The following is a 21,589-nucleotide window of genomic DNA, read 5'->3' on the forward strand; positions in this document are numbered from 1 at the left end:
TGGGTCGACGGTTGGACTCGATGATCTTAGAGGTCTTTTCCAACCTTAATGATTCTCTGATAACTCAGCCAGGCACCACCTGTACCTGTCCAAGGCAGAAGAAGCCTCCTGCATCATTAGCAGCCGCACTGCTTAACCGTTGCTCTCCCTTGAGATTTTGGTTCCTCCTTCCAGCCCTAGTGGTAAGCAGCAAGGGGATGGGTGACAAGTGCGGGCAGAGAGGTTTTGGGGAGGTACATCAAGAGGAAGGGCTTGGTTCACCTTTCTACGAGTGTGCATAAAACCCAGGGGACCCCTTCGGTCCTGTGCAGTGCTTTGAAGGCCAGGAGGCAGACACTGCAAAGGATGATGTTATGTTCTCTCTCCTCCTGATTTTATAGGAAGATCATCACCTCCCTCTTGCGACCAGACAGAGCCAAAACCATCTGCACTTCACCTACAGACTGTGGGGCTAAGAGAGCTCCCATTACTGTATATACGCCTGCCTAGTCCCTGGGTTAATTCTCTCCCCATGCCTTCTACATGCAAATTCCAGCTCTTGTTGGAATTGGGTCACCTCCCAATTTCGTCTCCTCTGCAAAATGCAACCGAGCTATTTTGTTTGCCTTCTCAGTTGGATGCTAAAAACTAAAGTAATCTGATAAAAATAGAACTTCAGGGTGCTGAAACAGATGAATAAAAGCGAATGGGAAATCACGGCTGCTGTAGTTTGCTTCAGCCTCATTTTCCATAGGGTCTGCCTCATCTTGGTGGCACTTTATAGCTAAGCAGGGTCAGGCCACCAACGCGCTCGGGCCAGAGCCCAGCCCAGAAGAGCAGCAGGTGAACCACTGCAGCAAGCTGCTGCAGAGAACGGTGCCTGCAGCCCTCCCTTCCCCACCCAGACGGGCATTCTGGAGCGGTGCTTTTCAGACTGGAGAGAGAAAAGCTCCGATGGCTGCCCGCCACCGCACCCTGGGGAGAAGAGGTGAATACAATTAAGTACACGACTTCCATGAGATTTCAACGTGCGGCTAGGAGCAGAAGATCAAATTTCATTCAGGAGTTTTTATGCCAGGGTGTTTGAAAGATGAGCTGAACGTGTTTTTAAAAGGCTTTCTTCAAGCAGTTTTCAGGAATCCAGCAGGACAATCGGTTCAACACCCTTCATTAAGAGAAGCTGCAAACGAAGGGGAGACCAGGTATTACACGAATGAAAACAGGACCAAACTGGTTACCCCAACGTGCTTAGACGACATGTTTAGCCAGCAAAGTTGGTTCAGCTGCTCCCAGCTATTTCTGGTCTATGGAGAAAGACAAAGGGTAGAGTTATGCCTCACCTATTACGGATTTCTCATTTAAGGTTTTATTTCCTCCTATGTTTCAGTTAGTCTCTGGCTCAGCCAACAATACCATTTAAGGTTGAAAAGTTACAATTTACATAACAAAATTATGCCTTAGTCAGAAGTTTTACTGCCAGAATAATTGCCTCATTTGAATTCAGCATTCAGTTCATTGCACTGTTTTAATGGATCCAGGTTTAAAGAAAACCTTCATTTAATAACTTCAGACAGCTATAAAGAGTACTGCTCACTCCACCTGACCAGCTGAATCGCAGTGCCACCTGCCTCCCAGTTTTCGGGCAGCAGGGAAGAGAGCTTCCATTTTACAAGGGATATTAATAATGGACCTTACCTGAAAGCGTCACTTGGAAAAAACAAGCGCCCACCCCACAGAGGCTTTGCCGGGAACACTAAGAACAACAAACTTCTAGGCAAACATCGCTTCTTCCCCGCACGTCAGCAGCACATTTCATTTCTAGCTCCTAGAATTAGAACAAGGCTTCCCAGCAGAAATTGCTTTGAAGATGAACCAGAGCCCAGTCCCCACCCACAGACTACCTTATTTCTGCAACATTTCAGTGCTGGCAAGCAGAGAATTGCGGCAGCTGCAGGTAAGTTTTTAAATATTTAAACACACCAAAAATAGTTGTTAAAAGATAAAGTCACTGACAATTCCCTATGATACTTCATTCCAGAATAATTCTGTTTGCTTTCCTCCACCCTTTAAGTTATCAAGCTTTCTAATTTTATCTTTAGAGGCAACGACTCTTCAGAAGTTCACGGCGCAAGCATAAAAGGTTTTCAGTCCCAAACGTGCAGTTTTGAATTGCTGATAAGGGAGAATTCTGCCAGGAACGATCAGCACTGAAACAACTAGCAATGCTGCCTTTATACTGTTATTCCACCCTTAAGCTGATGAAATAAAAGGGCCAGTTTTTCTATTTCTAATCAGCCGTGTCTGAAAAACAGGATACTTACACTTCTGGAATGGCACTGCTGTTTTTACAAGTCGTAACTACAGCTTGTTTCCACTACAGTTTTATCAAGTTAGTTACTACATGGGATTGATAGAGAAATATATGCCTTTATACGCATGCCTACTGAAGGGAAGGCCCATAAGCTACCGTGCCAAGGTGGCCAGAATCTTTCTGCATCCTTTTGTATTTATGTATCTTCTAAATCACAGCAGCCTAAAAAAAAACAAACTTGCTTTAGTGGAAGCTCCAGAGTTGGGAGGAAAAACTGGTAGAAAAGGCTCAATTTTCACAACTCCTTTCTAAGGTCCTCAGAGAGCCCAGATGCCCCTCGCTGCACCTGGGTCAGGGACTCTCACGATGCCCTGTGAAGCCAAAAGATTTCCTCTGGCCAGCAAGAACAACAACAACAAAGTGTAATCTGCTCAAACAGCATATTCACACTGCAAGTTTTCTGGGCAAAGCACCGGAAGGTTTTATTAAGGCGAAAATTTCAATCGAACCCTCAAAGTTTCCTGTGGATTTCTTTTTGTAAACACTAACTCCAGTCGACAGAAGTTCCTAGCGTTGCTGACTGCGCACGCAGTGCCAACTACAACTCTGAAAAAACCCTCAGGACATACTAACACAAGGCAAAAGCCACAAAAAAAAAAAGGGGGGGGGGGGGGGAAGAAAAACCCAACAACAATAAAAACCCACACCAAGCCTAACCTCTGGCGAGGCATTTCTCTTCCCTGGCATCCCATTTCTCTGTCTATAGAGCTGAGCTCCTCTGTAAAGGACACTGACAATTATGAAGGACTGAGTACTGAACGCAAGTTAAACTACGGTCAACCACTTGTTATTTCTGGAAGGACTTGGTGGGTCCTTTGGGCTCAATCTCCAGTACCATTTCCATCCCCTTTGCACTGCCGGGGCAAGGCAAAGCAGACGGAGAGCTGCTTCAAAGGCATTCCACGGATTCTGCCGGGGCGGGAAAGTCCCAGCCGAGCAGCCGGGATGGAAGATGCTCTGCTACTCACTGGAGCTTGTTCTGGCACGTGGCAAGTGTCCAAGCTCAGAGAAAGGCGGGTTGGGAAGCACGATGCTCCAGACCAGGGGCGGGTTCGACTTCAGCAGCTGCGGAGGCATCCGATTTCTAGAAAACCCACTCCCTCGCAGCAGTAACTTCGTATTAAAGCAACTGCTCCTGACCCACCTCCCAACGCCTGCGAAGCTGCCTCTTGCATCAATCGGAGAGCAAGCGAGGATTATCGCGGGCTTTGAAGGTAAACAGAAGGTATCTGACTGCTGAAGCAGCGCTCTCCGCTTGAGCGGCCAGCCTGGGGGGAAGCGGGAGCAAGCCGAACACGTGGGGCAGAGCTGGCCCAAAAGAGCTGAGGAGCTGAGGAGCTGAATGCGAAGTAGGCGCCTAACTCTTAACCTTGGATCCCCCACCGCTTGCTCGCCCACGTCAGGTGTTCAAATAACCCGACTCTGGGGGAGACGACACACAGGAGCAACTATAAAATCCGTCATCTTCACCAAGCAGAGGTTTTTCAGGTGACAGATTGCACGTCCAAGCCCAACACGCACAGACTACTCCAGTTTGAGGGCTCCCACCCGTTAGTAAGTTTTGAACACATTGTAAAGTAAACGCGCACACACACATATGCCCTTCAGCATAAAGCACAGTAGCCTCAGCTAACTTTCTGAATTTTACACGGGAAGAAGTGCCATTGCTTTGCCAGTCTTTTGTGTAAAAGCACTTACCGTGAAGCGAGTGACGTAGAAGCAATTCTTTGTTGAGCCTGAGGAAGCTCAAAACCCATGCTCGCCGCTTCCCAACCGTACTACAGATGACACGGGGATGACATAAAGCAGAACGGAACAAAATAAACTGAAAGATTTGGTACTCAAGGTTATAAGCTCCAGAAACATGTAGCTCAAAGATGATGGCATAGCACACATGCCTGTGGTGGAACAGGCTAAGATGAGAAGAAATCACCGAAGGACAGTAAGAAAAAAAAAAGTGGTGGTTTCATAGAGCTTCTGCTGAAAGCTGCCCAGAGCAGCACAGATAAATGATAACGTTTCCTTCTGGAAATGTTTTACCTTTCTTGATTTAACATTTGTTTTCTAATTTATTAACTGCAAGAGGACTGAGACCTTTCTTAATACCATGGCGCAACAAATTTCTTCAAACAGTTAACGAACCAACAAAGTGATGCTCTTTAGTCTTCATTTTTCTGCGTACATACCGAGAACACGTGAAAGGTTGTAGAAATTAACCTCGGACCGCACTATCGTTGAGAGACTCCGGGTTCAAAAGAAAGAATAAGCAAAAGTAGATCTGAAGGCAAGTCATCAGGTTGTTCTTTTGAAACTCGAGACCGAAAGGAACTGGTTCACGAAGTCAGCTGCGCCGCGGTGCAGAGGATTTCAGTGCAGACAGCACAACCCAGCAGGCATCCTCCAGAAGTCAAAAGGTGTTTTCGTTATTAAGAACACATCTCAAACAAGAACAGAAGAAACTCCAACTGAACACGTTCCTTCTTCGGGAAGGATACAAGAAGCAGACACAGGTTTCAAGTCACCAGGTCACATCACTTGGAAACTTGTATCTTAGGGATCAAAAAGTCTAGGAATAAACGTGAGAACTGGTGCAGTGTTAAGTCACTGCAAAGATATTTAAAAACAAAGAAATAGTAGAAGGTTCTTCAGTTTGTGAGAAAGGACAGGGAGAGAAACAGGGCTACAAGCAAGGTCAGGGCAGAGATTAAGAGTACTCTAGGTACAGCACAAAATACCAAATTTGACTTTGCATCATGTTTAAAGAGGGGTGGTAAGGGTGATCATGAGAGCAAAAGCCCAGGGGTTAATTTGAACAAGAACATTGGCAGGGGGAGAATTAAAAAGCTTCATGAAAATTGTGAGGATTGGCTCATCTCAGTTTTAGAATCCAAAATAGATAGGCTCATAAACTGCAGACCAAGAAGCAGGATTTATAAACCTCCTGAAAGGCAACAATATGAGTTAATAAAACACATGGCACATTGGAGGTGGCACTGCAGGGGAGAAAGAGAAGGAAGAGAGATCGCAGCCTCCCCAGGCCTGGTTGTCCGACTTCAATATAAAGGTGCTTTGCAAGCAAAGAGGATTAAGGCGACACAGAGAAAAAGGGGGAAGAGGGAATAGTTCAATATGCCAGACTAACCTGAAGGTTCTCAAAAAAAGTCATCTTTTTAGACAAATGTACTACATCTTACTCACGCGGACTTCAGAAGTCGCAAGGAGATTTACCGGTTAAGACAGATTGGCAGAGGAATGGGAAAACGGAAAAGGAGCTGGCTTAGCAGCAGACAGCCCCAGGTGATGCTGAATAAGAAAACACCAGCCTGGAAACAAAAGACATGCCTCAGGAATCAGCCTTGGGAACAGCTGATTTTGTTAGGCATGACCTCAGCACAAATACTACAGGTGCACCCACAGAAACGAAGGCATTTCCAAAACAGCAGAGGCACAAAGCACCGAGTAACAGAAATTGAGGAGAGTTTTGAAATACAGGTGGTGAGGCACCAGCTAGCTGAACACCAAGAAGTTTTGGAGGCAACTAAGAAAGGTGCACTGGCCACCATAGACACATCCATGAAACAGAGGTAAGTGGAGGTGATTCTGTGACGCATTCAAGGCAGCAGTGAAAAGCCCTCCTGCCAGATCTGCTCCGGAGCGCAGCATGCGCTTTTTGACATGACTCGGAGGAGATTCATCCACGCCGAGAACGATGACGACAGTTGTTATTCAAGAAGCTACTAGATAACAACTTGGGTCATTTAGCACAGCAAAACCACAGGTGAGGGTATACAACCACATTTTACAGAATACAGCAAAAGAGGTAAACTACTGAAAATAAGAAGCGGTCCTTACGCAAAAGAGAAAAGAAAAAAAAGAACACAAGCTCAAACAAGTACATAAGCTGGCATGAATGTTCACTCTGGGAATCAAAAGAAGGTTCCTAATCGCACAGCTAGATCTGTCATCTTCCGTAATGGCTTAATCTACAGGAGGAGAGAAGAAAAGATGTAATTGTTTTTAGGCTGGACTAAGTTTACAAAAAGAATTATGAGATACTGCTTGGGAAAGCAAGGAGCTGGGTGACCCAGGAAGCCTTTTCCAGTGCTAAATTACCATGAGACTAACATAGCAAGCGTATGCTGTCTACACAACCACAAAGAACAAAGGTTAAAGTTTGCTTTAAACCCACACAGCTTTTGGAAACCAGAAGGCTGGCTCTCTTCCTCCGGATTGAGGAAGTTTAAGAGTCTTGGTTTCAGAAAGAGAAAAGAAAAAAAAAAGATACATATATTTTCAAGTAGCTTGAACTCAAACAAACTGGCATGTTCTTGCATTTGCATAAGGACAAGTTGTTCTGTATGGTGTTCCCGTAACGAGACACAGTGAGAGGCGTTCACTTAATTGTCACATAAGCACAAGTGTTTGAAATAAATCGTGCATTACTTCTTAATAAGAGACACAGGAGAGTGAGCAATACAAAAATCTGAGCTTAAACTAATCTAATTACTTACTCCATAGTAAGACAAACCACGACGATTGCCAGTATTTCCACTTGCTTTAAGCTGACTGCATGTTTTAAAGCCTACTATGACAAGCCATTCTCCAATTTTTACTTCAAAGCCGTGTTCCCAAATTAATTTATAGCTGTTGCAAAAAAACCCAAAGATTTCTCCATGTACAATACCAGCTGTAGTGAGTCTGTAGTTGTCATTATCAAATAAAAATGTCAAAGAACATTTCTGCCTTTAAGCAGAAATTACATTACATTACAACATTTCACTTAAAACACTATCCGAAAGTAAGAATTTAGACCAAACATTTGAGTGACACAAGACAACAGGAAAGCAAGGAGAAGGCTACATCGGTGCTAAATACTTAACTATAGGCAGACCAGCCGGTCTGTTCATACCGTTTGACTTGATGGAAGGTGGAGGATGTGGAATTCAGCGGTTCCCTGTGGAGGCCAGCTCTGCAGGAACTCTTCATCGTAACTACCTCTCCAGCTAAGGCACGCCGTCACAGCCAGTCCATCCTGGGTTACGCGCAAGGCTCCCCCATCAGCTTTCCTTGCCCCACACAGAGCTTCACCGTGTCTCTCCCACCTAGAAACTGAACAAACAAGAGGTACATAAGAAGATCATGTTCGAGTACAGCAGCGATTGAAGTACAGATGATCAGGACAAGGAATCTTTCCCGAGAGAGAGAAAAATATATATTCACACACACATATGCATATATATATATGAAATATATATATAAAAATATAAAAGAACTTAACATCATGCCATTATTGCAGCTGGAGTTTCTGAACACCATTAAAATACAAATTAACGTGTGTCCCCCCCAACAGCCTGTCTGCACATGCAACACTTTCACCTTATATACGACTGCAGCGCTACCTTGGCACCTCCCACGGAACATGCTGCCTTCTGAGCTCCATGCAAACAGGACGCACAAGATCTTTCTGCTCGTTAGCACCGCATCAAGCTTTGAAGGGAAATCGCTGCTAGCAGTAAGATTTGACGCTGCCAGGAGTTACGTTAGCGTTCTAATCAAACTAACGTGGCGGATTTCATAAAGGACAAAAACCATGCCACCATGCAGCCTCCGAGCCTTGTGAAAACTGCCCCGTCTTTGCATCACACACAGATAAGACAGGAGGTTTCACCAAAACAAAGCTGTTCTGCAGTATCTCTCGTTCGCACTAGGTTGCTGCCTTCTACGCCTCGTCCTTGGAGTAGACACTATTACCAGGGCTTTAACGTACTTCGATGGTGAAAGAACAACCACCTTCGAGTTGGGACATAAAAGGAAAGAGCGACACAGCAAAAGAGCCCTGGAAAGACTCAAACACTCAAGCCTGAGTTGCCAGCAGATTGTTTTAAAGATCGTTTCCTTCCTCTCTAGAGGACCACGCACAATGATGCCGTTAATAAAGGAATGCCATTTGGAGATGCTAACTAGAGAGCTGTGTCCCCAGGGGATTTGTGATTTAGTGCAGCAGGTTGTTCTCTCCTTTTCAGCAGCTTTGCCCAGTGCTCCTACCGCTGCCCTATTCCTACAGCGGCATTTCCACGGTGCAGCCCGGCAGAGGCACTCGCTGGAGGTTTGTGCTTGCTGGCAGCCGAGCTCTCGCAGAGACGGAGCCTCTCGCGTCACCCCTTTCGCAACACCTGCCAGAGGAAAAACTCCCACGCAAAAGAGCACCTACCTATGCACGGCACAAGTTAATCGGTGCTTGACAAATACGGTTTACAACTCAACGCTGCCGCTAAACACTCCTGGCCTGGAAAACCCGCTCTAACCTGGTAGCCACACTTGCCGAGAAAGCGATGAAGGATGACTTTCCAGGCAGGGAAAACAGAAACCGCTTTAGATCCAGCTGACTTGATGTCTGCTATAGCAATTTCACGATTCCTCTAGCGATGGTGAATGAGAGGTTAATCATTTGCCTACATTTGAGTAAGCAGGAGCCTAAAATAATATAGAAAATATTATATAAACACATTCCAGTCTTCATGAAAAAATCTTTGCTGAGCTCTACACAAGGCAAACACACACGTTGGATGGAGAAGACGGAGGAGGCATGGCGCTGGCAGAGCTGGAGGATGAGAGTATGCCCTCTACCCCATGAACTCAGAAAGACAAGGAGTTAGGCTGCCATGGTTAACAGCAGCAGCAATCGAAGCTTTGTAGTTAAAAGCCATTTTCATTAGACTGCCCGGAGCCTACAACAAGGATCTACCTGCAAGAGTGAAACCTAGGCACAAAAATCAGCCATTTCTGATGTTTTGTGGGCTGTACAATATATATTCACAAACAGTAATTCAGAGGAAAAAAGCATATGCCTAGTGCTTTATGAAAAATCAAAAGTTAAACACAAAATCATTATGTTTCCATGAACCATCAGTAAGAGGCACTGAAATTCTGACTTTTATCCAAGCTTTTGTCTGGCTTCCCCTTCTGGCTTTACTGACACTAGTATTTCAGACTCAGCAGGAACTGTATCACAGAAACATGATTATATCCACACCCAAATAAATGCAACCATACCATTTCAAGAATGCCAGTCGCTTTTTCAATAGCTAAAACTCTCTCCGTGTATTCCTGGTTCGGAACACCAGATGTTTTGCCCTAGTCCTACTCCTTTGCAGATCAACTGAGAAATAAATGATAAAAAGTCAGACCAAAAAATTGAAAACAAAAGATCATCTTGTTTGCAGTGAAGAGCTTGAGAAGCAAAACCATCAAGCGAACTCGTTCAGGTCAGGGGCAGCCACAGCCCCGATCCAAGCACAGGCATCGTATGGTGGGATGTCATGCGTTTAAGAAGGGACCAGCACCTACTAGAGAGATGCAAAAGCTGACAAAATAGACACAGACTAAGTTCAGACGGGCACTGCAGCACAGATCCAAACACGGCCCCATACAAAGCATGCTTTTTCCCCTCCCCTAGCTGCTGGGCTATAGAAAAGAGCTGAAATAGACTATTAATGCCAGCAAGCTACTGACAAATTCCTACTGTCTAAGTAGTAAAAAGCTGTGCTTGTGAATTAAAAAAAAAAAAAGAAAAAAATCAGCATCCAAGCTAGCACAGAGATACTTACTGCCTTTTAACTACCACAGTGTGTTTCTTTACCAAGGCTGATCCTTATCAGTAGGTGCTTCAGCTGATTTGTTAGTTTTGCAGAGAGTTGGGTACAGCCCGAAAACTGAAATATAGATGCACAGAGAAAGAAAACACAAGAGGAAGTTAAAAACCTAATCTCGGTGTTCTCCCTTTCTGAAACAACCCCCAAACATTTGCCTTTATGCATAAGATATGGGAAGGACTAAGATTTTGGCAGCAGTAAGCATCACGTCCTCTCAGCAACGGACAGCAGTTCGTCGAATGGTCTCACAAAACTCCCCGTCTTATCAGTTTTGAACGCTGCTGCAGTTTAGGAAAACAAATGTATTAACTCAACTAGCGCGGATGAGGGGGGGGTCAAGGTCTCTTCATCTGTGCAGCAATACACTATGGCTTTCGATATTTTGATAGCTAAAGCTTTACTGCAAGAGCAAGTCTGTTTTAAACAGTAGCAACAGTAACCGATAAACAAATGAGTCCAAAGGATGGGCACATCCTTTCAGAAAATTTGCTTTCTAGGAAGGAGGCAGCGGCCTTGGGACCGGTCCTGGGCAGCAGTCACGCTGCTGGTAGAAGCAGGTTTGACCACCCCACCTCCGCGCAGGGCTAGCTTTAGGAGGCTCGCACTGGATCAGCTGGGCAAAGAGCATCAGCACACTCAGGATGCAGAAGAAAGCAACGGCAAGTACTTCAGAGGGGAACTCAGAAGAGTTAATACCAAAAACTGGTCATTATGAAGGACAGGTCATCTTTTTAAAAAATAAAAAAAATGCCAGTGCTGAGGCCTTATGATAGAGATCTCCACGTGGGAGATCTTGTTGCTTTCTTGCAAGAGCAGAGTTGCATGTCCAGTCCCCCCACGCTCAGCTCAAGTTTAGGTTGTTACGCGATACTTGTCCCTAAAAGCATATTCCACCAGACATGCAATTCTGCCATCTCCCAGCCTAGCCATCCCTCCAAGCCCTCCCTCCCTCCCCGAACACCCGCCCTGGGACACCTGTAACAGCACCAGACTCTCCCAAGCAAGAGCCTGTCGCAGAAAGCTTTCCCGAGTCCCAACATTCGCATTTCATGGGAACGACCAGCAATCCGCAGCAGCTCCCAGACTAGGTCGGACAGCGAGATGATACACCTGGTCCTCGTACTCAGCCTCTTAGACACCTATAGGAACACAACCCTTTCTTTTTAACTGTTCTTCCTGTAATATCTACCTATTTTAAACACCTTAAAGAACTACCTTTTAACACTAAGTTCACCAGCTAGGTTTTACTTCTTTAATAGAACAGTCTTAGGCAAAATAAGAGAAAACAAGCCTGTTCTGACTAAAGCTATCTTACAAAGAGTTTCCGAGCGACCTCACATTTGTGTTTCCATCCACCTGCAGCTGGCAACAAACCCTCACACAAAACTAGGTGTTTAGTAAAGACACTGTATCCAACTTAGGAGCATTAAGAGATGCAAAGATTAATACCTACAATCAGATGAACTGCAGACTGGCCTTTTCACCTGCAGCAGGAGCCAGAACAGACACCCCTTGCCTTGTGAAGCCTCCTGTGCTCAGCTTCCCCTCTGTTCGACGGTCAAAAGGTATAACTTTGCATAGATCTGATGTTATCTAACCTGAAAGCAATAAAGCTGCCACGGGGGCTCCAGCTGAAATAAACGGGGGGAGCTTCCCGTGTCTACTTGCACGCCAAAACCTGCCGCTACCACTTCTTCTAGGCACCAGGAATCAGAGCCGGCCAAGCGGCCGGACCTTGTTACCGTGGCCCTTGGCTCATTTCCCTACCAAATTCACTCCAGCCCTTCTCAAAGCTTCACCAAGCTCCCATCCATACTCTGTACCCTGGATAACACCAGACGGAGCAGTTACTTCACTGAAATCTGAAGATTCCCACGTAAATTTGAGCTTGGGCATCCATGTCAGCAGGGAGCACGTGGATGCTCCGAAACATTGCAGAGCCGTTTCGGTCACTGTAATTCCTGCCCTGCTGGGGTCTCATCCCTCTCTTCCTCCCAGCCCTTCCCCTGTATCAGCACTGGTTCCCATCTGATTTCTCACCTGAAGCAGCTCGAGGAGCTGAACTAGGAGAAAATTAACCCAGAAGAGGTCAGCTCCCTGAACCCACTTACCCCCAGACCTGGCAGGCCCTAGCAAAGCCTGGCAGGATGATGTTCTCAGCAACTCAGACTGGACTCGGCTGTCTCGAATCCACGCCTTGAATCGTGCCAGGAAAGGTATCTGCCACAACGTGGTTTTTAGCTTCTTTCAAGTCAGTGGAAAGGAAAGCTTTTGAATGCACAGCGTGCAAAATACAGACTGTTTCAGAAGCGGGGAAACAAGCATGTAGGGCTCCAAGGCAACGTTTGAGACTCTTCACTGCCGTCAAACAGCGCTACTTGCTGTACCGATAAGCATACGAAATGCTTATTCTAATGAAGCACTACAGGGAAGACCTGTCTTCCTTCCAAGATCATATCAATAAAGAATGAAAGGCTTCAAATTTGTAGCTCTCATGCTTTCTCTCCTCTAGGTGTGGTTAGTGCTGGAAGGACTAAGTTGTCCCCCTGGAAGGACTAAGTTGTCCCCTCTCCCCTTGAAAGGAAAATCTCAAAAGGGAAAAAGAAAATAAGAAAAAGATAAGCTCTGCTGCACCTTGTTAACCCTGTATTTTAATACTGGGGGGGGGGGACACCCACAAATATATCACAAGTGTTTCCCTTGTTTAACTATTCCTGCAAGGTTTCAGCTGTCTTGCACAATTTGGGTAAGGACATCATCTGTTGCTCAACTGGGAAGAAGTTAAGAACTGGCTCATTAGATTTGTTCTGCTTGATCTAAGAGGAAAGCAAAAACAGTAAATCCCTTGCCAACACTGCTGCTGCAGCGCTGGTGACAAACGCACCCAGATCACACATTACTCCGCTTTCTAGAAAGCTACCACCTACTTTGGCACTCCTTGTCACCGCACAATCTATGGTGTGCCCCGAATGATAAGTAAGGGGTAGCTAAACACCCCTGAGCGGGGCTACAGCTGCTGCGTCCTCAGGTTACTGGGTATGGGTAAAGATACTCACTGTAACGCTGCGCATTCGAGGCCACGCGATCCATGAGCCACGTCTGAGTTATTTAGCGTATAAAACTAGATTTGTTTCGCCATGCAGATTCTGAATTAATGAAAGCTCGGCTGAAAGGCTACTTTCTTGGGGCGAGGGGAAGGAGAAAGCTTCCAGAAGCCTTCCTATTATAGAAGCAATAGAGCTGGTTCCAAAAATAGTAGAGAAGCACTCCCAGAGCTCTGGAGACGTTGTGCCCTCGTTTTGTAAGACTGAGGTCTCGCTGGATTGCTGCTGTACATGCAAAGAACGGTAGAAACGACTGCAAGATGCAGAACTGACGTTAAAGGGGAGTTTTAGGACAAACACCAGAGACAGAAATCCAGACAGCCTACATGAAAGAGATCAGCTTGAATGCCAATAGAGAGCCAACCTGTCCCACTTTAGAGAAAGCCCGTTAAAACCAGCAAGAATTATCCCATCTTTTTCAAGAACGCAACGTTAGTGTGCTAAAGAAGATCCTGAGTATTATTACAACACTGATGTGGCAGATTAGGATTGTCAACAATAATTTCATCACCCAATTTCGCCTGTGGATGTTTGGGATCCTGGCTGGAGAGGTCCACTTGACTCATTTTGGCACACATTTGGTAGATTCGTTTTTGCTGCGACAGCTAATAAATTGACCATCACATGGCCTGCCTGACAGTAATTACTCACCAGTTAGCCTGTAATAGTTTGTTAGTGATCCAGCAGCACGGCATAACGACCCACTCTAATTCTTAAAGTTCCCTTTGCCTCTTTCGTGGCAGCTCTTATAACACAGTGAAAATAACCCCATTTGCAATACTCCTCTGATTACAAGCGTATCTTTGAAACTATGTACTCCAGCATAGGACTGGCTATTTTATCGGCATATACTGACAAAGTAAAATGTCAGCACGAAACCAAAAAGCTCATACTTGACACTATATAGGCAAGAAGTCCCCCTGCACCATGGCACACAATGCACAGGAATAATTGCTTCTGTACATCTCTCCATGGGGTATTAAATGGCTTCTAAAGTAGAAGAGCAAACCTACAGCTAACTTCTACATATCCAGTAAATAAATAAATACAGTTCCTTCTTTAGAACTTTGTTAATAAGGAAAACCCCACAGCAGGTGACCCAATGTAAAACACTAAATTTGTCAGCTTTGAAACTTAAAGCCGTATTTAATTCAGTGAATTAACTGGTTTATCTGGCTCTAACTGCTTTTGGACCAGCCTTCGGGCCGATAGTTCTCCTTTCAGAGAGACCGCCCCATATACCCTGATCACAGGTCCAGCCCTAAATAGTTTAGCAGAATAAGGGGTAATTCATTTTTGTTTACTTCTGTGGAATCTTACCCTTTAACCAAAAGGTTATGTTGTGGATTTCTCTGTCCTATCCACTGTGGATACCTTCTCAACAAAACACAGGCACAAAACAAAACAAAAAACACCCCACCCCACCCCCCCCCAAAAAAAAAACAATGAAACAAAAGCCACACACACTCACAAAGACTCAAAGCAGAACGACATTATTTTGTCCACATGGATTCGTTCTGTCAATCCACTGCAGAGTTGAGAGGTTACAATATTCACTAGGCATCTCTAAAGCATCCAGTTTTTTACATTTTCCAAATGTAAAAACGCTGAACTCTGAAATTTCAAATTTATAGGTCAGCAGTTTACAAAAAATTCTGCTCTGCTAACTTAGGAACACAGTTATACTAAGTGTACCCAAGTTCAGGACAGATTTCATGTAAAAGGAAGCTCAAACTATTTTTCACAGAACATTTTATAACAAAGTACATCATTACATCTGCTGAGGACAGAAAACTTCCAACAGAACAGATTCATTAGAAGCATCTAAAAACAACCCACCCAGCCAGAAACAAACAAGACACACCACCACCCACACCCTCTCAACAAGCTTTGGCTTCACTGATCTTTCCAGTGGTATCTTATAAAACAAATCAAAAAGGCCCTAAAGAACAGGCTACAATCTGAGACAAAAGAAAAAAAAAAAAAAGACTAATTAGCATCAGGTTCTAACATGGCCTCTGTGGGAGGAGGTCATGGCTGCCCCGGACCCTTTCTAGCTGGCTCCACCACGACCCACCGCAGGACACAGCTGAGGCCATGAGCCAAGCGACTGGCACCGCTGGGGAAACATATTTAAGAAAGGGCAAAACACACCCGACAGGGGGGGGGGGGACGATGACACCCACCAAGGTCAGAGAAGGCAAAGGGAGGAGGTGCTCCGTAGCAGGGCAGGCATTCCCCTGCAGCAAAAGGGGAGAGTAAAGGTATTGGTTTAATGTTTACCTTCTTGTTTCTCACTACCTAAGCCTACTTTAACTGGTGATAAATCAATTTTTTCCGTTTTGCCCTGACTTTGTCTCGGCCCAGAAGCTTCCTAAGCCTATTTGCCACCCTGTGCCGCTGAGGAGGGGGAGTGAGCGAGCAGCTGGGTGGGCTGTTGGCCAAGGCTAACTTTTCACAAGATCTAAAAAAAATTAAAAGTTATTCTCACTCTGCCGTTAAGTGCTGGTGCTGTTTAATTGACACCACACGCAAGAATCATACATTTTCAATTAGACTGCACATCAAAGGCTGCCAATCTTCACTCTTCATTAGAAGATTAATCTGTCACGGTGCCGGAGACATTTGCTCACTACAGGCAGGATGAGGCCCCAGCGTTTCAATCCAGCAGCATATTTTTTGCCTACCGTCGTGCATTGTGCTAGCATCTCTCCAACAGCTCCAGGCCTGCAGCACAGAGTCATACACGTGCGTGGCAAGGAAACGGGACAGCAGGGTGTCAAAAGCCGGCAAAATAAAGATGTAATCCAAACCAGTGACAGAAGGGATAACACAGCAATGCCGATGAGGCTCACAACGGCACTTGGCACAACGCCACAATCAAAGAAGACCCCCTAGTTATCCGTCATGCAAAACTAGGCGCTTGCAGCCATCGCGCGGCAGAGCTTGTCCAAGCACGTACAGCTCAGCAGGAGCAGGCACAGGGAGGAAACAGCGCATCGGTGAGCGGAGCTGGGGCCACACAAACGCAGGTGAACGATCCAGGAAACAGCATCTGGATGCGGAGGATGTTTCTCACCACTAATCTGCTTTGCAGCCTGCAAAACACAGAACCTGCTTAAAGAGACCAGAAAGGATTTTGAACGCTCAAAAGCACAGGCGTGTGACCAGTGACATGCTAAGGCTAAACTGCTTAAGATGAAGACGGAAGGCAGGCAATAGTACACGCTAAAAATCTTTCCCAGCCAAAGTATCTGCTTGGTTTTATACAAATTCTTGAAAGAACATCATACACAGAATGTCTTCTGCTGAACTAACTCAGTTACAGATAAGCTTGGGGTTTTGGCAGATAAACTGCAGTAGAGACCAACATTAAATACGGTATCTTTGTGCATGATTGTTTCGGAAGACTGTTTAAAAATCTAAGCTAATTTTGAAACCTACCAATTCTGCGGATCTTAATCTTTTTTTGGCTACACTTTTAAAGACTTTTTTCCCTTAATAGCTCAGAGCTACTTGAAGTAAAAAATAGTTTTATATTTTCAGAGCTTTGTAGTTGATACACCTAGCAACTAACACAATTGAATTTTCAGAAATTCCAAGCATAGCATGAATTCAGCTGTAATTCATTCTTTAAAGAAAAAAGAAAGGCCCCAAAATAGCATCTAGATTTCAGTAAAGGATAGCTTCTGCACGCTTAAGCGCCTTGGTGAGAACTTTTGCTGCAAATCTTTCACTTTTCACGCTTCATCTTCAAAACTCAGTAGCACAGACCTACAACAGGACACCAGAAATAATTCTGGTGCAATTCTTTCCAGGTAATGACCATTTTAGAAGTATGAACTTTCCTAGAAGTTCATCTGAAAATACCAGATTCAGGTTTGTTTCACACTACTTTTAAACTTATTAATGCAAAACCAGCTTTATAAGCAAGACAGACAAGGAAAAATATCTGTATTGCTTTCTAACTCTGCATTCTCCCACTGCTCCCCCCCAGTACAGTCAATATTCTCTTCTCAGGGTTTCCTCCTCTTGGACAAAACAGAGAAAGTATGAATGAGAAGAACCGAATCAGCAGGAGACTAAGCAGAAAATAAGGTACCCACAACTGTGTTTTAAAAAGGATGGTTTAAGTGAACCAAATTTTGAGCTGGGGACTGTTACTGTACTGTGAAAATACTCAGCACATTTTTAGGCTCCCCGGCGGAGCAGCTGGTGTGAGCACACCATACGGCAGAAGACCACAACCTTACGAATCAGACATGCCAGCTCCAGAGCTCCTCCTCACCACGCTGGCTTTCGTCAACGAATTGCTACCAAATCCCTCTCCCAAAAGCCAGCTGAAGTTTGCCAGCCTGAAAACTAAATCACCGAAGTAATCACCAAGACCCATCAGCTTGATCTCTCACCATTTAATATCTCTTATCAACTCTCTGTGAGCTTGCAGGAAATAGTTTCAAACGGCTCCCTCAAGAAAATAAGTTTCAAGCCTTAGTTTTTCCATTCCGAGCCATCCCTGCACTATTTCATAGCTCTGATAATTGTACCACTGACTAACCTCCAACTGGGAATAGCTGTTTTTATCATCACTATTAAAAACAGTCCCTCACACTGTTAGGAATCTGGAAACTCATTGTAGCCGCATCCCACCCTTCGGCCTCTCAAAACACTACAGAGCGATGAAACTATGTGCTGAAACCAGAGGATCCCTGTGCTGAACAACTCCTGTAATTTCTGGGTAATTACAACTGCTTCCTAAGCAAAGGCAGCCATGGAGGTTTGGTTATTGATTTTAGAGGGGCAAGCAGCGTGAGATCTTAGAAAGTCAAAGTGAACTTAAGAGTTTTCCGTACTGGACTGGGAAAGTCAAATTATTTTTAGAAGTGTAGCAGTGAGGTGCACACATTCACCCAGTTTTGTAGTTGTGGTTATTTTAAAGTAAAAAGATTCACTTGCAGGTTTCCTTTCCTAATACTACATTATCTTGTTTTTTTAAACATTAGCCAGAAGAGTGACTGACGGCTCTCAGAGAAGTAGCAAGATGGGGGGGAAAAAAAAAAAAAGTTGAAAGAAGAATGGATTTAAAAAACAGCTTTTAATTATCTGAAGGTACGGTTGCCAAGTAGACAGCAAAGTGGCTGGGGGTCAGCTGTGCATCACATACAGACAGGAAAATTCCCCCAGGTTTATTTCACAGTCAATTACAGTGGATTAACCTATTAGTAAGAGCAAAATACATTTTTTTTTTTTTAATGCAAGTTTCAACAACCTGAAAAATCATTGCTGATCCTGTGTATCAAAATGCAAGTTTCAACAACTTGAAAAATCATTGCTGATCCTGTGTATCAAAGTACGAGTGGCAATCTGTTTTATCACACTTCCAGTCATCACAGTCCATAAACACACCCTACAAGCAACCTCTCCTCCTTTTTTAACGCATCTTCTGTCATTATTTCCTTCTCGGGGAACGGCATCCCTCTTGGCTTCCTGCTTTCAGTATCATTTTATACATCCATTATGATATTTCTTTATTGTTGTTAAAGACAAGCATCAAACACCTCCAACCCCTTTTATACACAACCTTACACTAACTCACAGGTGTTTATATTATTCACTTCTGCCTCTGCGAGATGTCACCGTACAACGTATTTGTCAAACAGAAAAGCATCGCGGCACCGAAGAGCAGCTTTCCAGGATCCCTGTGCTAAATACTGGGTGTGCCTACTTTTGTTTGGTATCAAGTTCCTCATGCTGGCTCCGCTGCAAGAGCGAACTGCATGGATAGTTAAGTTTTTCCCCACCTCCAAAAACATCTGTTCCTTTTCTAAGTTCTCCAGACTTCCTTCCCCTTTACCGTATCACAAAGCCTCTCTTTTTAGCACGGCTGCCTTCTTGATAGTTCATCACCATTATCTTCTTATCCGCTGCAGAGCAGTGTGAATCACTGAATCTTGCAGAGCTTCCAGCCCTTTCAGCTCAAGGCCAGGCACCGAATTCAAGCATCCTGATTTAGAGAGAGGGTTGTTAAAAACTCCTTCCCCTGCCTCTTTTTTAACACTCTACAGCTTCCTGTCCTGGGAGGCAACCAAACTACTATAAGAAATGCCAGTTTCTGTTAAAATATCCTCAATTCCTGTGACACTGAACATTTAAAACAATTACGTTGCTTCCAAATCTTGTGCTAGAACAGCCTTTATTCCACAAAGTGCAGAGATGAGCAAAAATTACTTCAGCACGAAGGAGTTTTAGTTAGTTATTTGCTGAATCCCACAGCATTTCAAGTTAACATTCAGGCTTGGCACGACCGACCATCCGCTCAAACACACAGCACAATCTCACTCCTCAAAACCCCACTGTTCAACCTACAGGCACTTTTTTTTTTTTATTTTAAGGGTGCATCAGCTGCTAACTGAAAGTAGGAATGCTTCATTTAGCACACACACTTGTTAAACTGCTCACAGCATGCAAATAAAATACCGCATTGTGCAAAAGCCATTCAGTCTCCCCATCCGTAGATATGAGCAATGGAACCGCGTCCAGGAAAGAGAAACTTGGAACAACATGCAAATATTTCAGTCCCTTATTCCCAATATTGATATACTACACTAAAGCCCACATCCCTGTCATGCCGAGGGGTGACCATGTTGAGAACCTCCTGTGCGTAACGGGTGGGAAAACGACCATTATCTGTCTCGTCCCAGTACTGCACCCTTTTATTTGTAGTTATTACTGCAAACTGCTTTTTTTTCCAGACAATGGTTGTGTTATTATAGGTACCTTCATGCCGTGCCAAAGCACATACACACAGCAATTCAGAACAATCAGCCTTGTTTTCATGGGAGCAAAGGTTGCAGCCAAATGAAATGGGTGGAGATCACATTAAACAATCTTGGAATCTGCTAATAGGATATAGGAAAATGTGACCATAATGCAGATGCAGAGTTCCCCTTTCACCTTCCAATGTTATGTATAAAATAAAAGCTTTGGAAAACCAATTAAACTGTTTGAACAACATTAAGCAAGTCGAAGTGTTCCCAGTGTGCTTACAAGACCACTGAGAAGTTCTTTAAAATTAAAACAAGAAAGTGCCCTTTCAAAGCTCTGAAAGCAGAGAGCAAGTTTCCCCACCCCAGAACACCACCTGTTTAAAAGATACAGGATACCTGCAAGATGTCTGCTTATCCACGGTAAAAAGCAGCTCATCACGATGACGGTTCCTGACTTAAAGACATGACCAGCCCCTCCTCTGTCTAAGAGGGGAATTTTCATACTGAAGCACCTTGCTTGGTCAGCTGTAACCCGCATTCCCCTTGTTTGCTTTTGAGATGTGCATTAGTCAGCTTTCTCCTTCACAAATCTGATCGTGCCTCTGCATGATCATACGCTGAAGTCATGTCCTTGAGTCTGTGACATCAGTCTGTTGCCATGGTAACGTACAGGGCAGTCCAAAATTCAGTATTATGGCATCACTGCGGGATCAGACAGCAGAGCAAGCCAACGCCTGAGAGCTGGTTAATGCAGCACAAACAGCTAAGACATTTCAATCTAAATGTTAAAGTGTTACTGCACTTTATCATGATATTCTTCATAAATACAGCTAGAAGCCTCTCGTCAAGAAAGACGATCCAGAAGGTCATTAAGTTGAAGACAAACAGGCAAGCCATCATGCGTCACTAAAAAGAAGGGCAATATGTTTCCAAGGATGGCCACCAAGTATGAAGAAAGCTTAGCTCAGCTCTCTGAATAGAAACCACCATCTGTTCCTAAGGCAACACCAGACCTGCCTAAAGAGATCGTTCACAGAGAGACAGGGATGGCCCCTTGGCACCCCGGATCAAGTGCTGGGTTGCACGCAGTTTTCCTGGAAATCAGAGACCAGAGTGTCACAGCACTGTCACCCTTTTGGAAGAGACAGCATTACACAAGACATGGTTCTTCGATTTCGAGCTTTGAAGCAAAGATCAGTGCATCATTAACCCAACCTATAACAAAGCCATGTAGTTAAAAAAGGGTGGTACCTTCAAAGAGTTGTTATTCCATGTAGGGTTAGACATTACAGTTCTGTAGGTTTCTTGCACACTCACGAGAATGGCATTTCTGAAGAGCAAAAGGGAAGGAAAAAGGAAATTAGTTACACGTTCACGGTGTTACAACTACTAAGCAGCTCTTAAAACCCAAAAGATCCGGTTTGCCCAATGCAAAGGGCACGTGGGAAAAACAATCAATGCATTGCCGACATGTGGAGCACCACCAGTTCAAGGAGGTCTTCAGTGCCGACTGACCGAGTACACCCCGAAAAGAGCCCAGCAACTACAGTCGAAGGCGGCTGCCCTGCCACATGGAGAAGTCCCACTGGGTGGCTGGGCAGAAGCTGCTTTGGCATCGTGGGAGCCCAGGCTGCAGGGACAGCAAAGAGGAAAGACCACAAAGCTCTCACTAGCCGTGCTGGACCGCTTTCTTTACCCGTTCCTCCATTCACGTCA

The 21,589-nt window shown here is 44.6% G+C and overlaps 1 protein-coding gene across 1 annotated transcript in view; it reads right to left on the reverse strand.

The window, feature by feature from the left end:
• The window catches only part of FBXO34 (F-box protein 34), a 25,930-nt gene extending 4,726 nt beyond the window's left edge, over positions 1-21,204 (reverse strand). The window contains exons 1-3 of the mRNA XM_009289831.1: positions 21,125-21,204; positions 9,958-10,062; positions 7,260-7,459 (exon numbers count right to left, since the gene is read on the reverse strand). Of these exons, the coding sequence (XP_009288106.1) occupies positions 7,260-7,336 (77 nt within the window). The 5' untranslated portion in view covers positions 7,337-7,459; positions 9,958-10,062; positions 21,125-21,204. The remainder of the gene's footprint in view (positions 1-7,259; positions 7,460-9,957; positions 10,063-21,124) is intronic.
• Positions 21,205-21,589: the final 385 nt, after the last annotated feature.

The sequence above is a fragment of the Aptenodytes forsteri genome, unplaced genomic scaffold (genome assembly GCF_000699145.1).
Source record: "Aptenodytes forsteri isolate BGI_AS27 unplaced genomic scaffold, ASM69914v1 Scaffold76, whole genome shotgun sequence".
NCBI classification, from domain to species: domain Eukaryota; kingdom Metazoa; phylum Chordata; class Aves; order Sphenisciformes; family Spheniscidae; genus Aptenodytes; species Aptenodytes forsteri.